The sequence below is a fragment of the Heloderma suspectum genome, chromosome 2, assembly GCF_057233095.1.
Source record: "Heloderma suspectum isolate Gila_16-S chromosome 2, 16-S_ref, whole genome shotgun sequence".
Classification (NCBI taxonomy): domain Eukaryota; kingdom Metazoa; phylum Chordata; class Lepidosauria; order Squamata; family Helodermatidae; genus Heloderma; species Heloderma suspectum.
In genome coordinates this window covers 246639425-246662474 of record NC_139459.1, presented here as the reverse complement: position 1 = coordinate 246662474, position 23050 = coordinate 246639425, and the positions used below count along the sequence as shown (strand labels likewise).

The 23050-nt window shown below is 46.3% G+C and overlaps 1 protein-coding gene across 1 annotated transcript in view; it reads right to left on the bottom strand.

The window, feature by feature from the left end:
• Nucleotides 1-3691: 3691 nt before the first annotated feature.
• SH3TC2 (SH3 domain and tetratricopeptide repeats 2) overlaps nt 3692-23050 on the bottom strand; it is a 46180-nt gene continuing 26821 nt past the window's right edge. Inside the window, exons 14-18 of the mRNA XM_084838678.1 lie at nt 19963-20113; nt 17576-17698; nt 14610-14760; nt 12732-12928; nt 3692-6664 (exon numbers count right to left, since the gene is read on the bottom strand). Of these exons, the coding sequence (XP_084694804.1) occupies nt 6473-6664; nt 12732-12928; nt 14610-14760; nt 17576-17698; nt 19963-20113 (814 nt within the window). The 3' untranslated portion in view covers nt 3692-6472. The remainder of the gene's footprint in view (nt 6665-12731; nt 12929-14609; nt 14761-17575; nt 17699-19962; nt 20114-23050) is intronic.

Sequence of the window (23050 nt, the reverse complement as noted above, 5' to 3'; positions counted from 1 at the left end):
AGTTTTTGCTTTTTTAAAAAAAAAGTATTTTTAATAGTTTATCAAGCTTTTAAATTGTTAAAAATGGAAAATTTCAATAATCTACGGATAAAATGTAGTAGAAATGTATTATATATAGTAAAATTGCATTCATTTTGACTACATGCTCCTTCACATTTATGAGTTTATGATCCCCTCCCCATGATGAGCTACCAAGACAAGATCTCTTTCTTCCTATAGCTTTTAATGTTTTATGAACTGCTGCTTTTGAGGATTGGTCTGCTTTGAACAGATTTGTTATCTAAGTGCTGTTTTAGTCTTGGGGATAGTTTTATTTTGTATTGCACTTATTTTATTCTTTCTAAGCTGCTGTGCATATAAGAGGATATAAACAATAATAATCATACTAATACTAATATAACATTTCCAGCCAATGAACTCCTAGCAGATGATAACAGTGCTTTTTAGACCTCCCATGCACCACCACTTTGCCTTTTGTTCCATCCATTTACCTTCCTCCAGCTCATGAGATCATCCAGATTATTCTGTCCCATTGTACAGACTTCAGCTATGCAGACGCATCCTCTTGGCATTATCAGCCGTTTCATCTGCTCATTTTTCATCCCCATTAATAATGGAAATCGTAACAATTGAATATTGTAATAGTTTGGGGATTAGCTCCTCTTCCCTACAAGGTAATTACATATATATATATGGATGGATGGATGGATGGATGGTAGTGGTGTGCCACTGACAGCTGAAGAAACCCAAAATCCTCACTCTATCCAAGATCTCTGGAGAATAGTGGTAAAATAGCCAGCACATATGCTACAGTATCTTAGGGCGTGGAGGCTGTGGAGTATCCAGTGCAGGGTGGCTGGAGTGTGGAGGTGATCTTCACCTCTGCTTTCCAGCCACTCTGCATTTCTGCTAGATGGGCAAAATCGCCCATCTAGAAGCAGAGCTTCAGAGGGGGAGGGAAGCCATAGGAAACATCGTATGGATGATGCCCTTCTCCTCCCCTCCCAGCCCCTGGGAATGCCTCTTTTCCCCATCTCCATGCTCCATTTCCAAATGTGGAGACCTAGCCAGAACCATGCTGGCTATGAGGGAGCAAGGGAGGGAGCAGGGAGCATGGTTTCTGGGCTCTGAGGTCAGAGCCCCGTTTCTGACCTTGAAGCCCAGAAATCCTATGTCTGTCTGTCCCCCTGATGCTGTCTGGGGACATAAGATTGCTCCCTCTAACAATAGCCTCTTGGCAAGAGCCAGACAGGGCGGGAAGACAGAAGCTTTTACAGCTTCTCCATCCTCCATTTAATGGGGGGGGGGTGCTAGACGGGCCTCTCAGCCCATCTTGCTTACTTAATGGGGAAGGGGTGGTGATGGTGATGGAGAGACTCCAAGCCTCTCCTGTTCCCTCCTCGTCTCTCTACAACATCTCTTCTGAGATTGCAGTTGTGACGTCAAAAGAGAAGCCACCATGCTGGTGAGGGAGGAGAGATCCACCATCAGATCTCCTCCTCTGCAGTCATAGCTCTGTCTATGGCTGCTGGAGATCTGCACCATCCCATGCCTCCCCAGATGCCTCCTGGGAGCCACAGGATTTCTCTGTTGGTGATTGTCTAGTCCAAGATCCACTCTATTTGAAATCAACTGCAGTAGTACATATTGCATGTAGTGATCCCTGAGTAGTAAGATCTCAGATCATACTAGGAAGGCAGCCCAGATCTTTCAAGGGAGGTGGGAAGGGAAATTATGCCACATGGGCCATTCCCAAATGGGAGATTCATGCCATTAATGATTTTTCCCAGGCTACATAGGATACTTTGCTGTGAATTAAAGGGGCCACACAAGGTTAACATTCTTGGGCCACATTCTCAGCTGGTGCGTGCATCCACTTAGTTTTCTGGAAGTGCTCCAGGTTCCAGCTGCCAAGAGTGTATTTAAACATAGCAAAGGCTTCAATCCTGTGCACCCTTACTAAAAAGTAATTCCCATTACATTCAATGGGATTTAATTCTGATTAAATATGCTTTGGATTGTGCTTTATGTGTCTTACCAGTGAGCACATTGGTTATTGATGTTGAAAGAATTATTTTTCAACCCCTTTCCTTGGTTCTTCTGTTAGAACCATTTATGGGAAGTGGAAAAGGCTGCCTAAGAAAGCTGTGACTCTTTAGAAGGCTATAAGGGAAAATCTTCCAACAGTATTCTAACATGGGGTTGTATGTTGAAATCTGCATTTGAGAAACATTATGAAAACTAAACAGAAGACTGGGTTCTTGATTAAATCACCACTGGTTCCAGGTACTGGCATCTGCAACCCCCGCCAATTAAGAAAGCAGTTCTGGAACGGCCAGTTCCAAATGTTCAGAAACTGTGAATCTGGGCTCCAAAAGTATGTGTTTACTGAAAAATAAAAAGCTATTAAGACAAAGGTGGGGAACCAAATTAGGTCACATATTAGGCCATATATCCAGCTACCCTGTATTATTTCCCCATAGATCAGGGGTAGGCAAACTTTTAGGCTCATGGGCACATTTGGGGATTTCAGAAACAGTCCATGGCACAACCATAAAGTGGCTGGCATGGGTGGGCATGGCTAGTCAAAAGGGATATGTAACCTGCCCAGAGGCATTCATGGGAAATTCAGATGGCAGCAGCTGGCCACTCCCACTTCAGTTCAAAGTAAGCCCCGCTAAAAGTAAGAAAATTTTAAAATACCTTTAAAATAAAAATTGCTTGGCACAGGGTGTCTTGGCAGGAACAAAGGAAGGTGCCTGGGGGCACATTGGTGCCCATGGGCACCACCTACCCTTGCCATAGATGGTTCATATTAAGCCACTGTAAACTCCTCAAAGGAATAACTACTAAACACATACATGCATGCATACCTCCATATCCATACATGGAAGCCCATAGATGCATCTAGGCTTTGGAGGGAGCACATGGAATTATTGAGCGAAATAGCCAGAGGCTATCTTAACTGGTCTTCCAGGTGCAGTGAAACTAACCTAGGGCACAAAGAGAATTGCCTTCTGAACTTTCATCCCCAGTAGGAGCTTCAGCCACTGTTCAAAGGTCCCAAACAAGTCAGAGGTAGCGGGTAGTGGGCCAGAATTCTGTGTACGTGTAAATCCAACAATATACAACGTGTAAGAGAGAAAAAATGTGCATACCTGTACGAGTCTTTTAGAAACCTTGTATGTATGTCTTCTTGGATGCAGAATTTTAAACTACCCATGTCTTTTCCAAATAATAAGTTTTATTAAAATAATACTTTTTTTCAGCTGGAAATTAATTCCAGGCTTGTGTCATTACCTAGTCGAGTTTCTCTCTCTATAATCACCTGACATTTCATTCAGTGAAAGTTGAATCTGTCAGGATTATTTTCAAAAGTTTTGCCTTAGGCAGTAAAGCCCAGTTCTTTGCCATTTGGGGAAGCAAGGCCTTGCTGTTTCATTGATTTGTTACACAAATGAGGGGTGGGTGGGTGGGAGAATGAATCTGACAGTTGTGCACAATATCAGGAAAATCAAAGTGATCTGTTTCAGGTTTAGAAACAATACAGAAAAATGCCCCGGGTGGAGTGGGGACATTGCTCCTATCCATGTCCAGTCAGACAGCCACATCTTAAAGGTTCAGACTGCTAAGAAGCCCTTCAAAATTTCAAAACAGATTCTTGCTGGTAATGAAGACTGAAAATAAATTTGCTTGGAAGTACTGTCTTTATTGCCCTCTAGTGGTGAGATGCGATGCAGTACAAGGAAAAAGCAAAATTATATATTGCAAGCTGGTAAATTAGTGCTACAACGCTCAACATCATATATGAACATACGAAACATACTGAGCCAGACCATTAGTCCATCTATCCCGGTGTTAGGACTGGCAGCGGCTCTCCAAGGTCTCAGGCAGTTCCTGGCTCTGCTATTTGAAACACTTTTAATGAAGATGCCAAGGACTGAGCCCGAGGCCTTCTTCATGCAAAGTAGGTATTTTTTTGTCATTGAGCTACGGCCCCTCCCATTTAACTTTTTAGGTGGTCAGACCTTTGTTCCGAGGCACAACTTGGAAGGCTACATCTGCCCTTTGTAGTGGCTGGTGCAGTTCAGAACTATTATCCTGATCCATAATGGTGTCTGGTATAGGCAGGTAAGGGTTTTCATAAAGACAGCAAGGCTTCATTATGTCTACTATTAGTTCTCCAGTTCTTTCATGATATGCCCCTTACCACTCAGCAGAGGCTCAACATTCAGACATAAAGCAGACAGATTAAGATTCCCCTGGAGTCTCACCAGCAGAAAGATGAACATACCACACACAGCGGTTTCTTGCATTTGCAAAATCTTAATTACTACTAAGGTCTACCCCACAAGAAGATGCATCTGCTGCAAATGTGGGGGCAGCTCATGTATCTCCTAATGGGGCAGATGTGCAAGCTCCTCTGGAATGTTCCTGAAGAAGCACGAAGATAGGAAGCATGACTTATACTTCCTGCTTTAACAGTGCTTTCCATAACATGAGAAAGGATTCTGAGGTACACCCTCTACCCTGTACAGACTCTACAGAAACACATCACTCTCCAGGCAAGATATTTTTCCCTATCAAAGGTGCTTCATGCGCAGAAAGAATCTAAGGTGAAGTGAAAACCAGACATGTTGCATCAAACAAGGAGGGCCTAATCAGCCTCCCATTTCCAACCCCGGCCAGATCCAGAAAGTTGTATGCACAGAGGCCCCAGGACATCTTGCCTTGGTTTCCCACTCAGAACATGGAACAGCCAGAAGGTATTTGGTGTGGCTGCAAGACCGCTGTAAAAGAGTGAAATCTCAAAGTAGGCTCAACATTAGGCATCCTGAGAATCTCAGTTTTCTTTATGCTTCTGAAAAAAGCACATTTGTAGCTCAGATGACTGTGAAGAACAGCTTGAAAACAAAAGGGCAGCACTTGTCTGTGAAGGAAGCTGAGCAGGGCAATGCTCCATGCCTAGCCAAAATTAAATGTGGTATTGTTGTGAGCATGGCATTCCTGTGGGAGATGTTCCCTGAGCTTCAATGAAAGGGGCTGGGGGAGCATCCAGGAAGAAAGGGGGGAAAGGCAACGGACTGGGGATTGTAGCTACTACTTGGCAGCAGGAAAGAGGACCACAGAGTGTGACTGACTGTGGGAGTCATAGAAGCATAGAATCATATTGTTGGAAGATGCCATTTAGGCCATTAAGTCCAACCCCCATTCAGTGCAGGAATCCAGTTCGAAGTATCCCTGCCAGATGCCTGTCAGGTCTTTGCTTAAATACCTCCAGAGATGGAGAGGAAGTTGGTTCCATTGTCTGACTGCTCTAACCATTAGGAAGTTTTTCCTGGTGGTCAACCGAAATCTGCCTTCCTGTAACTTAAGCCCATTATTTCATGTCCTACAGTCTTGGGTGATAGAGAACAGGTGGCAGCCCTCTTCTATGTGACAATCCTTTAGATACTCAAAAAGAGTCGTTCCCCCCGTGTTGAGAAGAGGTCTTCTCTTCTCAAGGCTAAACATACCCAGTTCCTTCCATCTTTCCTTTCCTTGTAGGACTTAGTTTCTACTCCCCTGATAATCTTTGATGCCCTTCTGTTTCTGCTGTCCCAGTGGAATTGGAGGACCACACCCCTTATGCTCTGGATACACAGGAGCCATCTTCCCTCAGCCCTAGGGCCAGTGGAGACTTGGCAATTAAAGGCATTATGAAGGACAAGGAGGGCACTCTTTAAAGCATATTCAGTACATGCTTGTTGCTATCTTACATTCTGCCTTTTGCTGTGAATATTTTTGTGGTCCTAATGCAGCTCATTTGCACCAGGAAACTCTCTGAGGACAGGGATAACACTGAAAAACAGAAATAAATATAAACACAGGTAACTGACAACTTAAAACATGCATGAGCAAAGAATCACATCCCCCGCAAGTGCAATGTCTTCACTCTCAGGGGTCTTCTGCTCAGCTAGGGCTCACAGAGAACGTGGAAGGGCGCTCTGCATTTTGGCACTGAGGTTGAATGGGTAAAAGCTGAATATCCTCTTGGTGCATCTTTTCAGAGACCAGCTCCACACATTTCCAATTCCAGCCCTCTCACATTCCAGCAAGGTCGCTCTTGTTTACCTCCTACCCTGTGCTTTCAATTTATACTTTAAAGTCACACCTACACAGTGTGTATCTATTCAGTGAGGTCTTTATATGTGAATGGATCTTTCTCTTCATAGGTGTCGCTGTTGCTGATGAAATATTAGGCTATAAAAAGATGGTGGATTTGCCTTTTATCCACTCCACATGAGCCTACATGCAAGTGTATCCATCTGCAACAGATAAGATTTTCTCATCACTAAATTAAAAAATACAGGAAGCTGAAGCGCTGCTTCTTCCCTTCACTTTGGGTCTAGGAGGCACCTGGAAGCTCTTTGGCAGGGAGGTAAGATTTGTTTTGTTTCTTCTGAGCTCTTGAGTCCCACAAGGTGATTTATCATACATCTTGTCTTCTTTCACTCAACCATCGGGCCCGATATGTAGTCCACCCTCTTGGACTCGTATCTGCCTTGAAAGCATTGTATATTTGAGCCAACCTGGCCTGAATCCTGCTTTGCCAAGCCTGGTCACTAAGCTCAGTGGCAGCAGCCAAGGCCAAGAGGAAGTAGCTGGCTGCATCTTGTTCATCCTGAGAACAAAAGGCAAGAGATGAAGGGCAAGGCATCAGCCGCCAGCGTGAGTGCTGATAGCAATGCAGGGACCACTTATGAATCACCAACAAAAATCACAAAAGGGGACGCACATTTGTATGTGCTAATGCATATGTGAGTATAGGTGCAAATTTAGAAATTACTATTATAATTTAAATAGAAATACACTAAATCTCACCACAGTGGGGGTGAGCAGGTGACCTGTGTGCTTGCCTGTTCAGTCTGCTCTCCAGATACTCACTGTTGATGGACAACAGTTCTTATGGTTCTTTATCTTTAAACTGGAACTGGACAGGGCAGCCCTTCAAATAGAGGATGTCTTCGAATAGTGGATGGTCCTCTGTGAAAGAGGGCACATGGCCACCCCAGTGCATTACCACAAATGGGAGGAACTTTCTGGGACAATGCATGGCGTCTGACGACTGTGGGCTATTAGATGATTTAATGGGTTAGCGAAACAGAAATTCTTTACTCACCAGTGAATTTCTGTTCTCGCCGAGTGAAGTTGGCCAGCCAGTATGGGGAGGTTCCGCCTCCGGGACCTGAAGGCAGTCTCCAAATTAACTTCCAGAGGAGGCGGGGTCTCCCCCATGTTCGCCAGTTGAATCTTCCAAGTCATAGAAACTCCTCGGAAGCCCTCCGTCCTGACCATCTTCGATTGCCAACCTTGATTGACAATCAGGCTGAGGAAGCAACCGTGGTGAAGCCTGCCTAGCCTAAGAATCTCCTAGAAGGAGGCCGGCCCGGGCAGGCCTGGCTGGCCTCCTCCACTCGGCGAGAACAGAAATTCACCAGTGAGTAAAGAATTTCCATTTCTCCTACTGAGTGCAGGAGGCTAGCCAGTATGGGGACATGCCAAAGCAGTTCATCCCTGGGTGTGTCAACAAACCCTTAGGCCGCTGGAGGACTCTCCTGCTGAAGGCACCCTCGGCAGAGACAAACTAATTGATTTTCTAGTGATGTGTAAATGTATGCATGGATGACCATGTGGCCGCCCTTGTAGATCTCCTCAAGGGGAGCTCTACCCCAGAAGGCTGCTGATGTGGCCATCTCCCTAACTGAGTGGGCCAATATTCCCTCTGGGGCTGTTAGGCCACTGGAGGTGTAGGCCAGCGCAACGCACTCACAAAGCCAGTGTGCCAGAGAGGCTACTGATACCTTCTTGTCCAAGGAGAATGGTCTGAAGGACACAAACAGGGCGCTGTGTTGTCTGTGGGGCTTAGTTCTATCTAGACAGAACTTAAGGGCCCACCTGGCATCCAGGGTATGCCACTCCCCTTCCTGGGGGTTAGAAGGGTGAGGGCAAAAGGATGGGCTCTGTGGAAGTCCAAATTGACCTTGGGAATGAAGGATGGGTCTGGGCGGAGGACCACCTTGTTCCTGTGAAAAATACAAAGCTCCTTTTCCGCCGAGAGAGCCCCCAGTTCGGAGACCCTCCTGGCGGACATGATAGCCAGAAGGGACTTGAGGGACAACACCTTAAGGTGGCAGCCCCTAGGGGTTCGAATGGGGCTTTGGACAGTGCCTTGAGCACAGCGTTGAGGCTCCATGTGGGGAACCTCCTCACCGGGGGAGGACTGATCAATGATGCCACCCTCAGGAACCTCTTGATGTGGGGGTGAGAACCTAGGGACCCCCCTCCTAGTTCCCCCAGAATGGAACCTAAGGCAGAAACATGCCTCTTTAGGGTATTAGTTTTAAGGCCTGCTGACAGGCCTTCCTGGAGGAACTCCAGGATATCTCCAATGCTGGTGTACAGTGGGTCCCTCCCTGCAGTGTCGGCCCATATGATGAAAGCCTTCCAGGTACGCTCATACGATCTATTAGTGGAGGACTTTCTGTAGGCTAGGAGGGTGGAAACCACCCTTGAAGAGTAGCCATGGGTCCCTAGCAGTTTCCGCTCAGCTTCCAGGGAGTTAGTTTCAGAAACCATGGGTCCTGGTGTGCGATCGGGCGTTGAGTCAGTAGGTTGTGTCAGGGTGGTTAAGGTCAGAGGCTTGGCCATGGATAGGTTTACCAGGTTGGTGTTCCATGGCCTCCTCAGCCAATTGGGTGCTATCAGGATCAAATCCGTCCGCTGCTCCCTCAGGTTCTGGATCACCTTCAGGACGAGGGGTAGAGGAGGGAAAGCATATAGAAGTCCTCTGGGCCACCTGTTGGTCAGGGCGTCTGTGAACTTGGCACCTCTTGTGGCATAGGGAGTGGCAAATCTGGGGAGCTTGGCATTCTGCTGGGATGCAAAGAGGTCTATGCAGGGCCAGCCTAACCATTTCGTCAGCCAAATGAATGTGTCTGGGTGGAGAGACCACTCCCCTGGGACTAGAGACATCCTGCTGAGCCAGTCAGCCTGGATATTCAGCACGCCCCTTAGGTGCTCCACCCTGATGGAGCTGAGATGTTTTTGAGCCCACCTGAAGAGCCTCATGGCCTCCCTTTGAAGGGATTTGGACCAAGTTCCTCTTTGTTTGTTCAAGTATGCCTTCGTTACTATGCTATCTGTTCTGACCAAAACATCCTGGGACTCTAACTGTGGAGCTAGGTGCCTCCCTGCCAAGCAGATGGCCCTCAGTTCCAGTAGGTTGATACTGAGGTGAGATTCCTCTGTGGTCCATAGGCCTTGGGTGTGGTGGCCCTTGCAGAGAGCCCCCGACGCCGTGAGGCAACCATCTGTGGTCAGGGTGGTGAATGATGGAGTCTGGATGGGAGACCCCCCCCTCCACGAGTTTGGGTGGGTGTGCCCACCAAGACAGGGAGCGAAAGACTTCTGCTGGCACTCACACCTCCAGGTTAATGTTGGCTGAAATTTCCATCTTGAAGGCCAAGAGGAATGACTCTAGGGGCTTTGCATGGAACCTTGCCCACTGGAGGGTCTCCTGGCAAGAGACCATCATGCCCAGCAGTTTTGCCAGCTCTCTGAGGCGGAAGTTCTTTTCAACCTGGATCTGGGCTGCCAGCCTGCTTACTGTAGTCTGCCTGTCCGGGGATAGGGTCATAATGTCCACAGCTATGTTCAGGGTCACCCCCAGGTGGAGTATAGACTGTGAGGGGGACAGGGAGCTCTTTTTCTCATTGATGACAAACCCCAGAGACTGTAGGGTTGAAAGAGTGGTGCTGGTGTCTTGTGTGCACTGTTCCCATGACAATGAGCAGATTATGTCGTCCAGATATGGGTGTAGTTGGATGCCCTTTGACCTCAGGTAGGCCACTGGGGCCGGGAGGATCTTTGTGAACATTCTTGGAGCTGTGGCTAGGCCAAACAGAAGAGCCTTGAATTGGAAATGTTTCGTTCTGTAGCTGAAGCGCAGAAACTTGAGGTGAGATGGCCGGATGGGGATGTGTAGGTAGGCCTCTGCCAGATCCACCAAGGTTAAGAAGTTCACTCTTTGGAGGCTCTCTTTTATGGACTTGAGTGTCTCCATTTGGAACTTCTGCTTCTTCAGGCAGCGACTGAGCCTCTTCAAGTCCAGGATGGGTTCGGGACTGTGAAGAAGAAAGAGAAAATGCCCTGTCCCCTCTCTTTCCGAGGAACCTTCTCGATGGCTTGGATCTGACGGAGATGTTGTATGGCTGTGAGAGTCCTCTTGGAGAAAAGCCACCTCCAGGCATTTGAGAAGTCCTGCAGCCGTCCCCCCACTGGGGGGGATGGTGAGTCATGCTGAACTGGTGGTCTTGACATGCTGGGGGGGGCCCTCTGGGGTTGCCCAGCTTGGCCCTGGTGTCATGTTGTTGCTTGGCTTTTCCCTCCCTAGGAACATATGTGGAAGGAAAGGATGACCTGAAGGGGCAAAAAGGTCTGGGCTTCGCTTGAAAGCACTTTGTCTCTTTCTTCTCTGGGTTCAGCAAGGCTTTCTTCTTGTCCTTTGTCTCTACCAGCAGTTTGTCCAAGGCTTCCCTGAACAGAAGCCTACCTGCGAAGGGGACACCTGCCAGGTTGGATTTGGTTTTGGTGTCCACTCCCCAGGTGTGTAGCCAGATGTTTCTTCTTGCCATGACATTGGCTGCTGTGGCCTTTGCCCCCAGCTGGAAGGAGTCTAGCAACACTGCTGCCGTAGCCATGTCCTGTACAGTTTCACGGCCATCCTTCCCTAGGTCTCTGCCCTGGAACAGACCGTTTGCCATCATGAAGATGCCCCTAGCAACAACGGTAGACATGATCACCACCCACATGGATGTAGCTGAGGCCTCGAAGCCTCTGCGAAGTGCTGCCTCAGTTCTTCGATTGTGCTGGTCTGAGGGAAGCTCGTCCTGCTCTGAGGTCAGGAGGGCCTTGGGGCTGAGGGCTGTGACTGGTTCGTCTACTCTCGGGGTGACCAGATCCTGCATGGCATCCTCTTGTAGGCAATAGAACTTCTCGCAGTGGAAGTGGAGTGTCTTAGATCTAGCTGGGTTAGACCACTCCTTGCGTAGAATCTCTTCCAGACTTAGTGGGAGTGGCGCATTTGGGGGGGGGGGTGGCGATGGAAAAGCCACTGCTGCCCCTGCCTTCTTTGCCCTACCTTGGAGGGGTGTGATGTCTTCTTCCTGGTCTGTAAGCTCCAGGATGTTAATGCATTTGGAAATTAATCTGGGGAATGCCTCAGCAGGAAAAGATGGCACTGTTGGGGTTTTTCCTTGGGCTTGTCTCCCTCTGAGGCATCTCCCCCCTCAGACTCTGGTGAGCTTGATCTGGGGGAAGGGGATCTAGAACTTTGGGAGTTGGAGAGGTAGGTCAGGGATGAGGAAGGGGATCTGGCCCTTCGGCTCCCTTCTCCACGTTTCCTCGACTTCTTTCTCTGGATGGGTGGAGACGAGGATTTGGTGCACTTCCTTCCAGAGGAGCCCTTACTTGAGGAGGAGCAAGATCTGCCCGAGGCCTCCTTCCTCCCTCCCCTCTGCCTGCTTTCCCTAGAGTGGGCACGGGGGGTGGAGGTACAACTGGTCTCCGTTTGGGGCATGAACTGTTGCGCTGAATGTCCATGTAGCTGTGGCTGGATGATTGTGAGTGAGTGTATCGCTTGCAATGGGCCCTTTCCCTAGATGAGCTCCTGTGGGAGTGCTCATGGTGTCTCGACCCCTCCTGGGGGGAGGCTTTGCGTCTGATTTGGCAAATGGCCTCCTCCAGTAAATCCAGCATTGAGCTTTCCCTTTCCCGGACTTGTGGGAGTGGCTGGCCCTCAGGGTTGGACCTGTGGCTGGATTCCAGGCCCCCCGCCCCTCCCTCTGGGGGCTCCTGCGATGGGGAAGGCGGAGAACTGGAGTCCCCCATTTCCCGCCAGTCCTGAGGCTCCAAGTGAAAGTGTGGGGCTGAGGAGCTTGCCCTGGGTTTCCCACCCTTTCAGTCCCTAGATTGGGGGGGGGAAACGAGAGGGGGTGCACAAGGGGGGGGGGACACGACGGGAGGCTTTCTCCTTGCTGCCGTCCGACTCACCCTGTCCGGACCACTTGTGCTCCTTGGAGGGAGGGGGGGCAAAGGAAGCCACTGCCGACTTCGCAGGCCTCGGCGCCCGCTGAGGCTTTTCTCCACCACTCCGCTGCTGGTGGGGAGGGGGGCCAATAATGGCGCCTGCCTCGGCAGAGGATCTTCCCCGCTTCGCAGGGCTGGAGTGTTGGGGCTTCCCCAGCGCTTGTGCAATGGCGTGAAGAAGCCTTGCGGGGGGGGGGGGTCCCGAGTCCTTCTCCCCACCACGAGCTAGCCCTCTGTATGCCAGAGGAGCGGTTGCCTCCCCTACATCGTGACCACAAGTCGCTCTCTTCTCTTTGTCTTCTTTCTTCTTCGGGTTTTTTTTTGGTTGCTCTCGCACGCGAGACCAAGGAGAAGGTGCCTCCTTCCACGAGGCAGGAAGTCAAAACTGGCGAACATGGGGGAGGCCCTGCCTCGTCCGGACGTTAATTTGGAGACTGCCTTCTCAGTCCTGGAGGTGGAAACTCCCCATACTGGCTGGCCTCCTGCACTCGGTAAGAGAAAGACCTCATTTAAATGCACAATCAGACTAAACCTAGCATCTGGCCTTGTCACATTTTTAGTGAGATGCATCACAGCATGTGTCACAGACTGCTGTCTCTCACCTTTAATTTGTGCAGGGTCAGATCTCCCAGGCGGCAGTAAACCTTAGAATAATACATGGCTTCCTGAGCACCTTGCAACAATGGTGAGCGCAGAGAGAGCGTCCTCAGGTAGCAGTCCTCAGCCATTTCATACATTTGCAGAAAATAATACACAGTTGCTAGTCGGTGAAAGGCAACCAGTTCTTGCAACGGATCTCCTGGAAAAAGAACAGCAACACTGCAGCCTATCAATAAGTCGTGAATAAACGAGTGTACAAGTTGGGTGATTCTGAGGGCTGCAGGAATTCCGGATACTCTCCAATTTCCCTCCCTTTGATTTCTGCCCCCTCCAGATTTCTCAGTTTCTCTGCTTTACCTTGTCATGATCCCACAGCAGCGCTACTGCAATTACTTTCTGCCGTTTCTTTTACTTTGATTTCTGGAAATTGCAAAGGTTGCAGTGTATGCACAATATGCTCATGCCACAACACATTTCTCCCCTCCAGGAAAAAAATGTGCACTAACCATTCTGTGCACTGAGAGATTGTGCAATTGTTTTTTTGTTTTTTAAATGGACAGGATCAAGTTGTTATCAATGAAGATTCTAATCCCCCATCCTAAAAAATCTGTTAATTCAAACCAATGGAATACATCTATGTCAATTTCATGTCAGGCGGGCTTTTCACCCATTAAAAGAACAGCTGATATTATGGTCCATACCATTATATGCTTTTAAAAAAAGAATGCAGTTTTTCAGTGCACAGGATCACTAGTGTACATTACTTTGATGAGGGTGGGGGGTACAGATTTGCAGCAAAGAACAGGACTGAAGGGCAAGTCCCACCCTTGGAACTTAATGAACACAGACTGCAAAGCTGCACCCAGAGGAAACTGGATATACAACTTCCAAATTTTTATTTTAGACATTTTCTATTGAAAATCAAAAGAGATGTGGCGCAGAACAGCAGCCAGTCTGTAGTGGATTAATAAACTGGAACTGGGGAAATCCATCCATCCATCCTTAGAAGGAATACATATTGCACCATGGCCAACAGTGGCATTGTTAGCCCACATTAAAGGCTGATTGAGAAGTCTACAAGGATAATTGGTACAGTCTAGTGGATAAGGACACGTATCAGCTTCTTTCAACTAAAGATTCCCAGACTATTGGCTACAACAAAATTAATATAAAGCCAATAATGTTATATCCCATTAACAATGAATGTCTTGCACAATCCTGGTTAAATCATTTCTGGCTGGGATACTGGAAGGCTTCATCTGGGGAAAGATGAATGACATATTTAGCCATTCTTCCTCAGTGACTGTGTCCCCAGCTATGAATGACAGAATTCCTTCCTTCCACTGACAAAAATTAATGCAAACATGCTTCTTTTGTTTCCAAATAAGGAAGTATACAAATTCTCTTAAGAACACAAAAACATAAGAAGAGCCCTGCTGGATCAGACCAAGGGTCCTTCTAGTCCAGCATTCTGTTCACACAGTGGCCAACCAGCTGTCAACCAGGAACTCACAAGCAGGACATGAGTACAACAGCACCCTTCTACCCATGTTTCCCAGCAACTGCTGTACATAGGCATACCGCCTGATAGTGGAGGTAGCATAGAGTCATCAGGACTAGTTGCCATTGATAGCTTTCTCCTCCAGGAGAAGGCTTACTTGGATCTATGGTATAATGTTCTGCGCTCTCGCTCTCTCTTACCATTACTGTTGGCTGATTTGGGCATTTTAAATTTATTTTGGTTTTTGTAACGATGGGATGGGTATATTTTTTTAGGAATTGTAGCCTTTTTAATGGCTAACCCATTCCAACATCCACCACGTGCTTTCCGCACTAAGGCTCAGACATTACTGTGCCATAAATCCTTAGTCCTTTCCTACCTACATCCACACTGAGCCTGACCGCCAGGGTAGCACATTCCAAAGCATTCTCATAATTCTGGAGTCCGATCTGCAGCTCGGTCAGCTTGTTGAATATCCTCAGCTCAGTCCGCACAGCTTTCAGCTTCCTAGCCAGAGGTACAGCTCCTCCCTGGCAAAAATAGGAAGCCATGTTTTCACATTACTTCATTTCTTACCATGCCACCCCACTGCAGCCATTGTGCCGTTCCAGCTGTAAAACAGCCCTTCAAAGAGAAAGACAGTCAAGACAAAAAAGTTATGCTGTTACACTCAGCCTTTCCTCCTTCCCATCCTGTATACCTGTATTTTCTCTCTATGGTTGGTTTTCTCCAGATCTTCCTTACAAGTCAAATTGAACCCAGCAAGCTTCACAGCTTGCAGGTTTCTTTTTACTCAGTAATAGGCATAAACACAGCTTCAGTCACTTATTCTGCTGTGTTGCTAGAGCTTTCAGAAGAAGTAGAGACTGTTTTGCAATTGTGGTTGTTTTGTAATTGGAACTTCTTCATGTCAGCTCAGTTCAACTAAATCTTCTGTGCTATTAGTACAATGCAGTATGCCTACATTTCTTTAAAAACATATTAAAGAAAAATCTTTAGGATAAAATATAAATGCAACTGAGACTACAGTTGAATTAATCAGACTTTTTATACATTCCAAGTTTTCAAAAATGTGACTACCAAAATTGTCTTTAATCTGGGGAGTTCTGTCCTTTTTATCTAGCTATTTGAGGCCCTACAATGGTTCAGCAGAATATTTTTGCCTATGTTCCCAACCTGAAGCACCATCTTCTGCTTTAAGCCATCAGTGAATGAGAAGAACTAGGCAGCATGGTAACACAAGGTAATATTTGGTCAGGCTATTCCATCTTCAGGCATAGGCTTTACACACACACACACACACACTCGCACAAAACAAGACCATAGGGCCAATTAAAATCTTAATGAAAACAGCCAAAGAACAACTACTCTGGGACATCCTCATATATGACCTACTGACGTGGTTCACACTAATGTTGAATTCTGGGTTGTCGGGATGTGTGAACCCAGCTGCGTTAACGAGCTATGGTTTGTTAATCACGAACTACCCCAAACAGAACCTATGGTTTGTTGTTGGGTTGTGAACTCTGGGTTGTTCAAATCATGGGTTGTCATTATGTGCGAAACCAGAACTGTGGGTTGTTCATGGGCTATTTCACCAGGCTATAGAGACAGTGGGCAAAAGTGGTAAAAAAAAACCAAAAAAAACACCAGCCACTCTACGTACCAGTACTACAGTGCTGCAAAGGCATGTGGGATACAGGGAGGGAGAGAGTGAAGGAGGATGGAAACAAACAACCCAGGTATTGAGAAAATAAGCTACAGTTTGTTCATCTGTCTACCAAACAAACCCTGGGTAGGACAACAAACCATGAATTAACCATGGGTTAAAGAAAACATGGGTTAGCATTATGTGTGAACCAGGTCACAATATTTCTATAAACTCAAGCTAGGATGAAAATCCCGCCCCTCATTTTTTCAAGACCATACATTTCCCATGAAAAAGTGTGTGCTTGTGTGTGAGGGGAGATATTCAGCAACTTTCAGGGAGAGGGCAAATTTTAAATAAGAGGTATATGAAGGTTCCCCCAGCCTTGCCTTCCCTTCTTTCTGTTGTTCTTTTTTCTTTTAACAAACAAAAAGCATATTCCCACCACTTCAAGCAGAGCGGCCAAGCTGCCTCTTGACACAGTGGCAAGGCTTGTTTTATTTTAAATGAAAGAGAGAATCCACAGCCACCTTGTATTTAAAGGTAAGAAGTGACAGTTCCTACAATTTGCCTATCTCTCCTCTCACCCCAGATGGGAGAAAACCTCTGGGCAGGACTACTAAAAACCTGTGGATAGCCCTAGGAGGTGTGAAGTAATGTCAAAGGAGGATGTGCAGAGTGCAACAGCAACCAAACATAAAGCTCCCCTCCTTTTGCTACAGCAGTAGGCAGCAATAACATGATCCACCATCCTATGGCTCTGTGGGGGACCACCTTTAGGGCCCATAATGCCTGGGATTTCCTGTTTGACATTCCCACCCAGTGCACCATCCGGTTGGCATAGTTTGCCCCCAAAAACCCTTTACAAATGGAAGGGATGAGGGTGCTGCAATGCCCATCTCAAATTGTTAGCCCATATATTTGCGATTTGATTTTTATTATTATTATTATTATTATTATTTATTGCATTTATACCCCGCCTTTTTTCCTCTTGCAAGGAACCCAAGGCAACTTACATTATCCTCCTCCTCTCCATTTTATCCTCACAACAACAACCCTTGAAGTGGGTTGGGCTGAGAGTGTGTGACTGGCCCAAAGTCACCCAGTGAGCTTCCATGGCCAAGTGGGGACTAGAACCTGGATCTCCCAGCTCCTAGTCCAACACTCTTGCCACTACACCACACTGGCTCTCAAAATATTTCTAGTGACAAACACTAGAAATATTTTGGGCAGCTTGAATTTCACTGTCTGTGGCCTCCACAGACTACCCCCACCCATTGGCTATCTATTGCCTCTTGGCTGGGTGGTATCCAGATTCCAGGTATGCCTATCCTCAGCCAGCTATATTGGCATGTGTGTGTAGGTTGGAGTGGGTTTATGGATTTTGCCAACAATCACAGTCTCACACTTCTGTGACCCCTACCTTTCCTTCCTCCACTTCTATATAATCTCTTCCAACCTATTTATTATTATTTTTATTATTATTACTATATCACTTTATATACTGCTCACCATATCTAAAGGTATCTCTAAGTGGTTTACAAAATCAGAGATTAAAATACATAATAAATTAAAAAAACTCATCCGTTAAAATCTCTAACACATGAATTGGAATGCCAATAATACTCATGCGAAGTCCTGATATGGATTTCTGCATGGGTGTAGAAATGAATGCCAATGTTTTTTGTTGTCAGTACCCTGTAATATTCCACTGCACGTTGTCTGTTCTGGATCCCATTGAAGAAGACATCACCAGCCTCTTCATGTAGTTCCATGGCCAGGTGCAGCTCCTTAAGTTTCAGTGCTGTCTGTATGGCTGCCTGGAAAAGGGATAAGAGCTTCAGTGATATCATCACACAAAAGCAGTGTTTGGTAGGACTGAAAGCTATGACTAAGTGATGGTAGGCCTGGCCCTTCATCATTAGATATGTGTGCAGATTTCATGTTTGCTCACAATGGGCAGTATCAAACACTGCCAGCCCACTTACACTATTGACGTACCGCTAGCATAAGCGACTCCTAGTGGTACGCCTATAGCGTTAGCTAGTGTGACAAGGTTTCTGGGGGAACCCGTCACGCGGGCTTACGCTGTTGGCGTACCAATAGAAGTTGCTTACACTAATGGTATATAGGGATCTACAGATTTTGTAAAATCCGTTCCATCTGTGTTTCATGGATTGCCAGGTGCTTTTTCTTCTGTTGTCTACTCATTGGAGAAATCAGTTTTTTTTCCAATTTCCAGAATTTGCGCAAATTCATTCTTGTGAAAATGCACAAATCCTTCCTCAAATGTACAAATGCCCCCAAAATGCGCATTTTCATACTTTAGCCTCTAGGCACATTTTTGGCTGGTCTTTTTTATTTTACATATTTTTCTACAACTTAATTTGTGTAAAACTCCACAAAGTTAAAAAAAAAAAACTGGTCTCAAGTCCGCAGAATCTGTGCAACTCAGGAAAAGCCGGTGCACTGCAGAATCCGCAGGTCGGATTAATAGAAATCTGAACTCATTTGACCCCATTGCAGATTTCTCCAACATCCCTAGCAGTACATCAATAGAGTAAGTGGACTGGAAGTTGGATGCTGCCCCATAATTACACGATGAGTTATGAGATGCATACATGCTAAGATTCTTACACAATGACTGAGTCTAGAGATCTGCACAGTTGCTACTGGACTTCAAATCACAGAGTCTGGATTTCTATTACAAAGCATGAAGACTTCTTCAAAATGGTAGCTGATAGTCCTTGTGATAATGGAGAAAAAAGTGAGGCTCATATTTGCTATTGGTTAAAAAAAAAACCTGCATAGACTTGATGACTTTTCCACTGATCAGTGGGCTAATGTCCCGCTACCTCACTTCACAGTACTCAGTCCTTCTCCTTCTGTAATTTGACATCCATTGCCCTAATTCACTTCTATTCAACCCCCTCTTCCCTTCTAGCACTCAAATTCCTGACCCCCACTCCCAAATCTATGTTACAAATAAATCCAGATTCTGCAGTCACAAATAAGTAGACAAATGAGGTGCTGTCAGGATTCCTTTGGCCCCCACTTTACTTCAGTGCCCAGACATACACAGACAAGAGGCTTCAGTCTTTAGCTTTTAATCTATTATTTCACAGGGTCATAAAGATGCAAATTCTCATAGACCCTCCATCTACAAAGGAATGCCTTCAGGGGATTCAAATGAGATTTAAGAGAGTTGCCCGCTGTTTGAAGAGGGAGGTGATCTGGCTAGCCTAAATTAAGGGGGGAAGGTCCCTCTCTTCTCTCGTGAGTTCTCTGAGCACAGCTTTTCACACAAGGCCAATCAGGTGGACCATCTAAGTTCCACCCTTGCCTTTTCTCTCTTTGCTCTGTGTCTGCATCTATCATCTATTAGGTCATATTCCCCAGACCCCGCCTCCTCCTGTTCACTGCTTCTCACAGGGGGAGGGGGAGGAGGGACCCTCATGCTCATCCATCTGGATGTTAGTAACCTGAGAAGCACGTCTACTCATATCTGGACTAGCCTGGGAAAACACCTCCCCCATGTCTGACGGTTCTCCTTCAGAATCTGAACTGCTATCCAACTCCCTGCACTCAGAAACACTCCTGTCAGGTACATTTATTCATAATTCCTTACTTTAAATTAATCACAGTATTCAGTTAATGAGCTTTTAAGCCATGAAATTTGAGGTTTTGGCACAACATTTTAAGATCTTTTATTGATGTGCCAAGGGAAGTTGCAAATTTCCTGCATAAATGAAGCTCAGAGCACAAACCTGCACACTAGTGCAATATACAAGAATGATGCTTCTCTTCCAGCCAAGATCTATACAGTATCTATCAGCTGGAGGGAAATTTACTGCCACTGCTGGTATTACTTCTACTGCTAGACACTGGCTCTGACCCTTGCGTGCCAGACACTCTCCAGGACATAAGCAAAAAATCATTTTCCCCAAATATGCTAAGCAATGATTTTTTCCAGCAGTTAGTAGTTTTCTATTTATCAGCGACTGGAGCCTCCTCTTTTCAATAGTCTTTCACAAAGTGGTGAAGTAATCATTGGACACAACTCACCCCCTTGTTTTTACTCTACCTGCAAATACATTTCCACAAGTTCATCCTCTTGCATTTGATAGTAGAGCCTCCCAGCCTGTAGCCAGGCCTGTGCAGCTTTGACTGTTTCCTCCAGGTCAATGAAGATTCTCAGACTCTGCTTGGTACAGTCCAGGGCCTGTTTCAAAGATCTGTGGGGTTCACAGGTGCTCCATTATTAGAAAGTAACAGTGGCAGCTCACGCATAAAGACAAATCAAAACAATCCTTTCTGACCAGGGATGCAAGGCCTCCCTTGCATCCCTGTCTCTCGAGTCCTAGGATGCTTCCAGATAGAGGGCTCCTAGTGCTTAGGAACATAGAAAGCTGCTTTATATGGAGTCAGAACATTGGCCCATCTATTGTTGACACTGACTGGCAGTGGCTCTCCAGGGTTTCAGGCAGGAATTTCCCCAGCCCTACCCGATGATGGCTGCAGCTTGTGCAACATGTGGTGGTCGGATTGATAGCATGGACCAGAAGGTCTGAACTTATAAAACCAATTCTGGCCTTTCCTGGTACGAACCTACCCGTATACTATATGCATCATCTGTAGCCCTCCACTTAGTGCTTCCTCCGAGGAAGGCTTGGAGGATAGCAACAAGGGAGAGGCCTTAGTGGTGGCCCCGATTATTGGATGCTCTCCCTGCTTACGTCCGCCTGGCACCAACACTGTCATCTTTTCAGTGCCAAGTTAAGACTTTCCCCTACTCCCAGACATTTGACGGCATATGATGGGGCATTTAATGTCAATTACTTTATCAGGTCTCAGTATCTTACTGTTGGTTTTTTTAATGTTTTAAATTGTTCTTAAATTTTGTATGTTAAAGAAGTTATATTATGTTTTTATTGTGTTGTATTTTTGGCTTGTAATTTTGTGAACCACCCTGAGAACTTTGACTATTGGGCAGTATAGAAATGAATTAAATGAAATGAAAATACTGGGGATTGAACCTGGGACCTTCTACATATGTTCTAGAATCACAGAATAGTATGGTTGGAAGGGGCCTACAAGACCATCAAGTCCAACCCCCTGCTCAATGGAGGAATCCAAGTCAGAGCATCCCCGACAGATGGCTGTCCAGCCTCGTCTTGAATGCCTCCAGTGTGGGAGAGCCCACCACCTCCCCAGGTAACTGGTTCCATTGTTGTATTGCTCTAACAGTCAGGAAGTTTTTCCTGACATTCAGCCGGAATCTGGCTTCCTGTAACTTGAGCCCATTATTCCATGTCCTGCACTCTGGGATGATCGAGAAGAGATCCTGGCCTTCCTCTCTGTGACAACCTTTCAAGTACTTGAAGAGCGCTATCATATCTCCCCTCAGTCTTCTCTTCTCAAGGCTAAACATGCCCAGTTCTTTCAGTCTGTCTTCATAGGGCTTTGTTTCCAGTCCTCTGATCATCTTTGTTGCCCTCCTCTGAACCCTATCCAGTTTGTCTGCATCCTTCTTAAACTGTGGTGCCCAAAACTGGACACAGTACTCCAGATAAGGCCTAACCAGTGCTGAGTAGAGGGGAACTAGTACTTCCCAGGATTGGGAAGCTATGCTTCTATTAATGCAGCCCAAAAGAGCATTTGCCTTTTTTGCAGCCACATCACATGGTTGGCTCATATTCAGGTTGTGATCGACAACAATTCCAAGATCCTTCTCGCTTGTAGTATTGGTGAGCCACGTATCCCCCATCTTGTAACTGTGCATTTGGTTTCTTTTTCCTAGGTGCAGAACTTGGCATTTATCCCTATTAAATGTCATTCTGTTGTTTTCTGCCCTGCGCTCCAGTCTATCAAGATCACTTGGAATTTTGTTTCTGCCTTCCAAAGTATTAGCTATCCCGCCCAATTTTGTGTCCTCTGCAAATCTGATCAGCATTCCCTGCACCTCCTCCTCCAAGTCATTCATAAAAATGTTGAAGAGCACTGGGCCCAGGACTGAGCCCTGCAGTACCCCACTCATTACCTCCCCAGTTTGAGAAGGTCCCATTGATAAGCACTCTTTGAGTCTGATTCTGTAGCCAACTGTGGATCCACCAGATCGTTGTTTCATCTAGCCCACTTCGAGCTAGTTTGTTTATCAGGATATCATGGAGCACTTTGTGGAAAGCTTTGCTGAAGTCGAGGTATATTATGTCTACAGCATTCCCACGGTCCACAAGGGAGGTTACTTGATCAAAAAATGAGATCAGATTAGTCTGGCAGGACTTGTTCTCGACAAATCCATGTTGGCTTCGAGTAATCACTGCATTGTTGTCAAGGTGCTTCCAGATGGATTGCTTTATCATCTGCTCCAGAATTTTCCCAGGGATTGATGTCAGACTGACTGGTCTGTAGTTCCCAGGTTCCTCCTTTTTACCCTTTTTGAAGATAGGGACAACATTAGCCCTCCTCCAGTCATCTGGCACTTCCCCCGTCCTCCATGATTTCTCAAAGAGAATAGACAGCGGTTCTGAGAGTTCTTCTGCCAGTTCCTTTATTACTCTAGGATGCAGTTCATCTGGCCCTGGAGATTTGAACTCATTCAAAGTAATGAGTTCTCCCACTGAGCTATGGCCCTTCCTAAAGCGCTACCAATTAAAAGGCATTGTGCAGCTATATTCTGCCTTTCCTTTCTTAATGAATTTTCTGTGGTAAGGATTAAGATGGAAGAAGTGGTGGGAAAACATGGGTTACAAATGGAAGACGTTGTCATCTGGACCCCCTGTAAAATAAGGTACAATAAAAGCCTCATCTGGAAGCACCTTCTACACTTAGACTGAATCGTCCCCTTTCACCTGGGTCTAAACCCTCTAAAGGAGCTCTTATAAAGCAGAGGGAAAGGCCAGTCATGTCATAATCAATTATTGTTCCAAGTACATTACTACATTTGGTGCAAGAAGAACTGGGGCTGCAGCTAAAGTGTCATTATCAAGGAGTGTCATACTGTGGAATGTGAGGCTGTCCTACTCCCCTCACAGAAGACTAGTCCACGTTTTGCCATAGTGAATAGGCTCTATATGTGTTGGAGTACAGGAATTAACCTCAGCTTTATGTGAGCCCAGACAACAGCACGAAATATGTGACACATGAAACATGTGTATACATCACTCCCATGG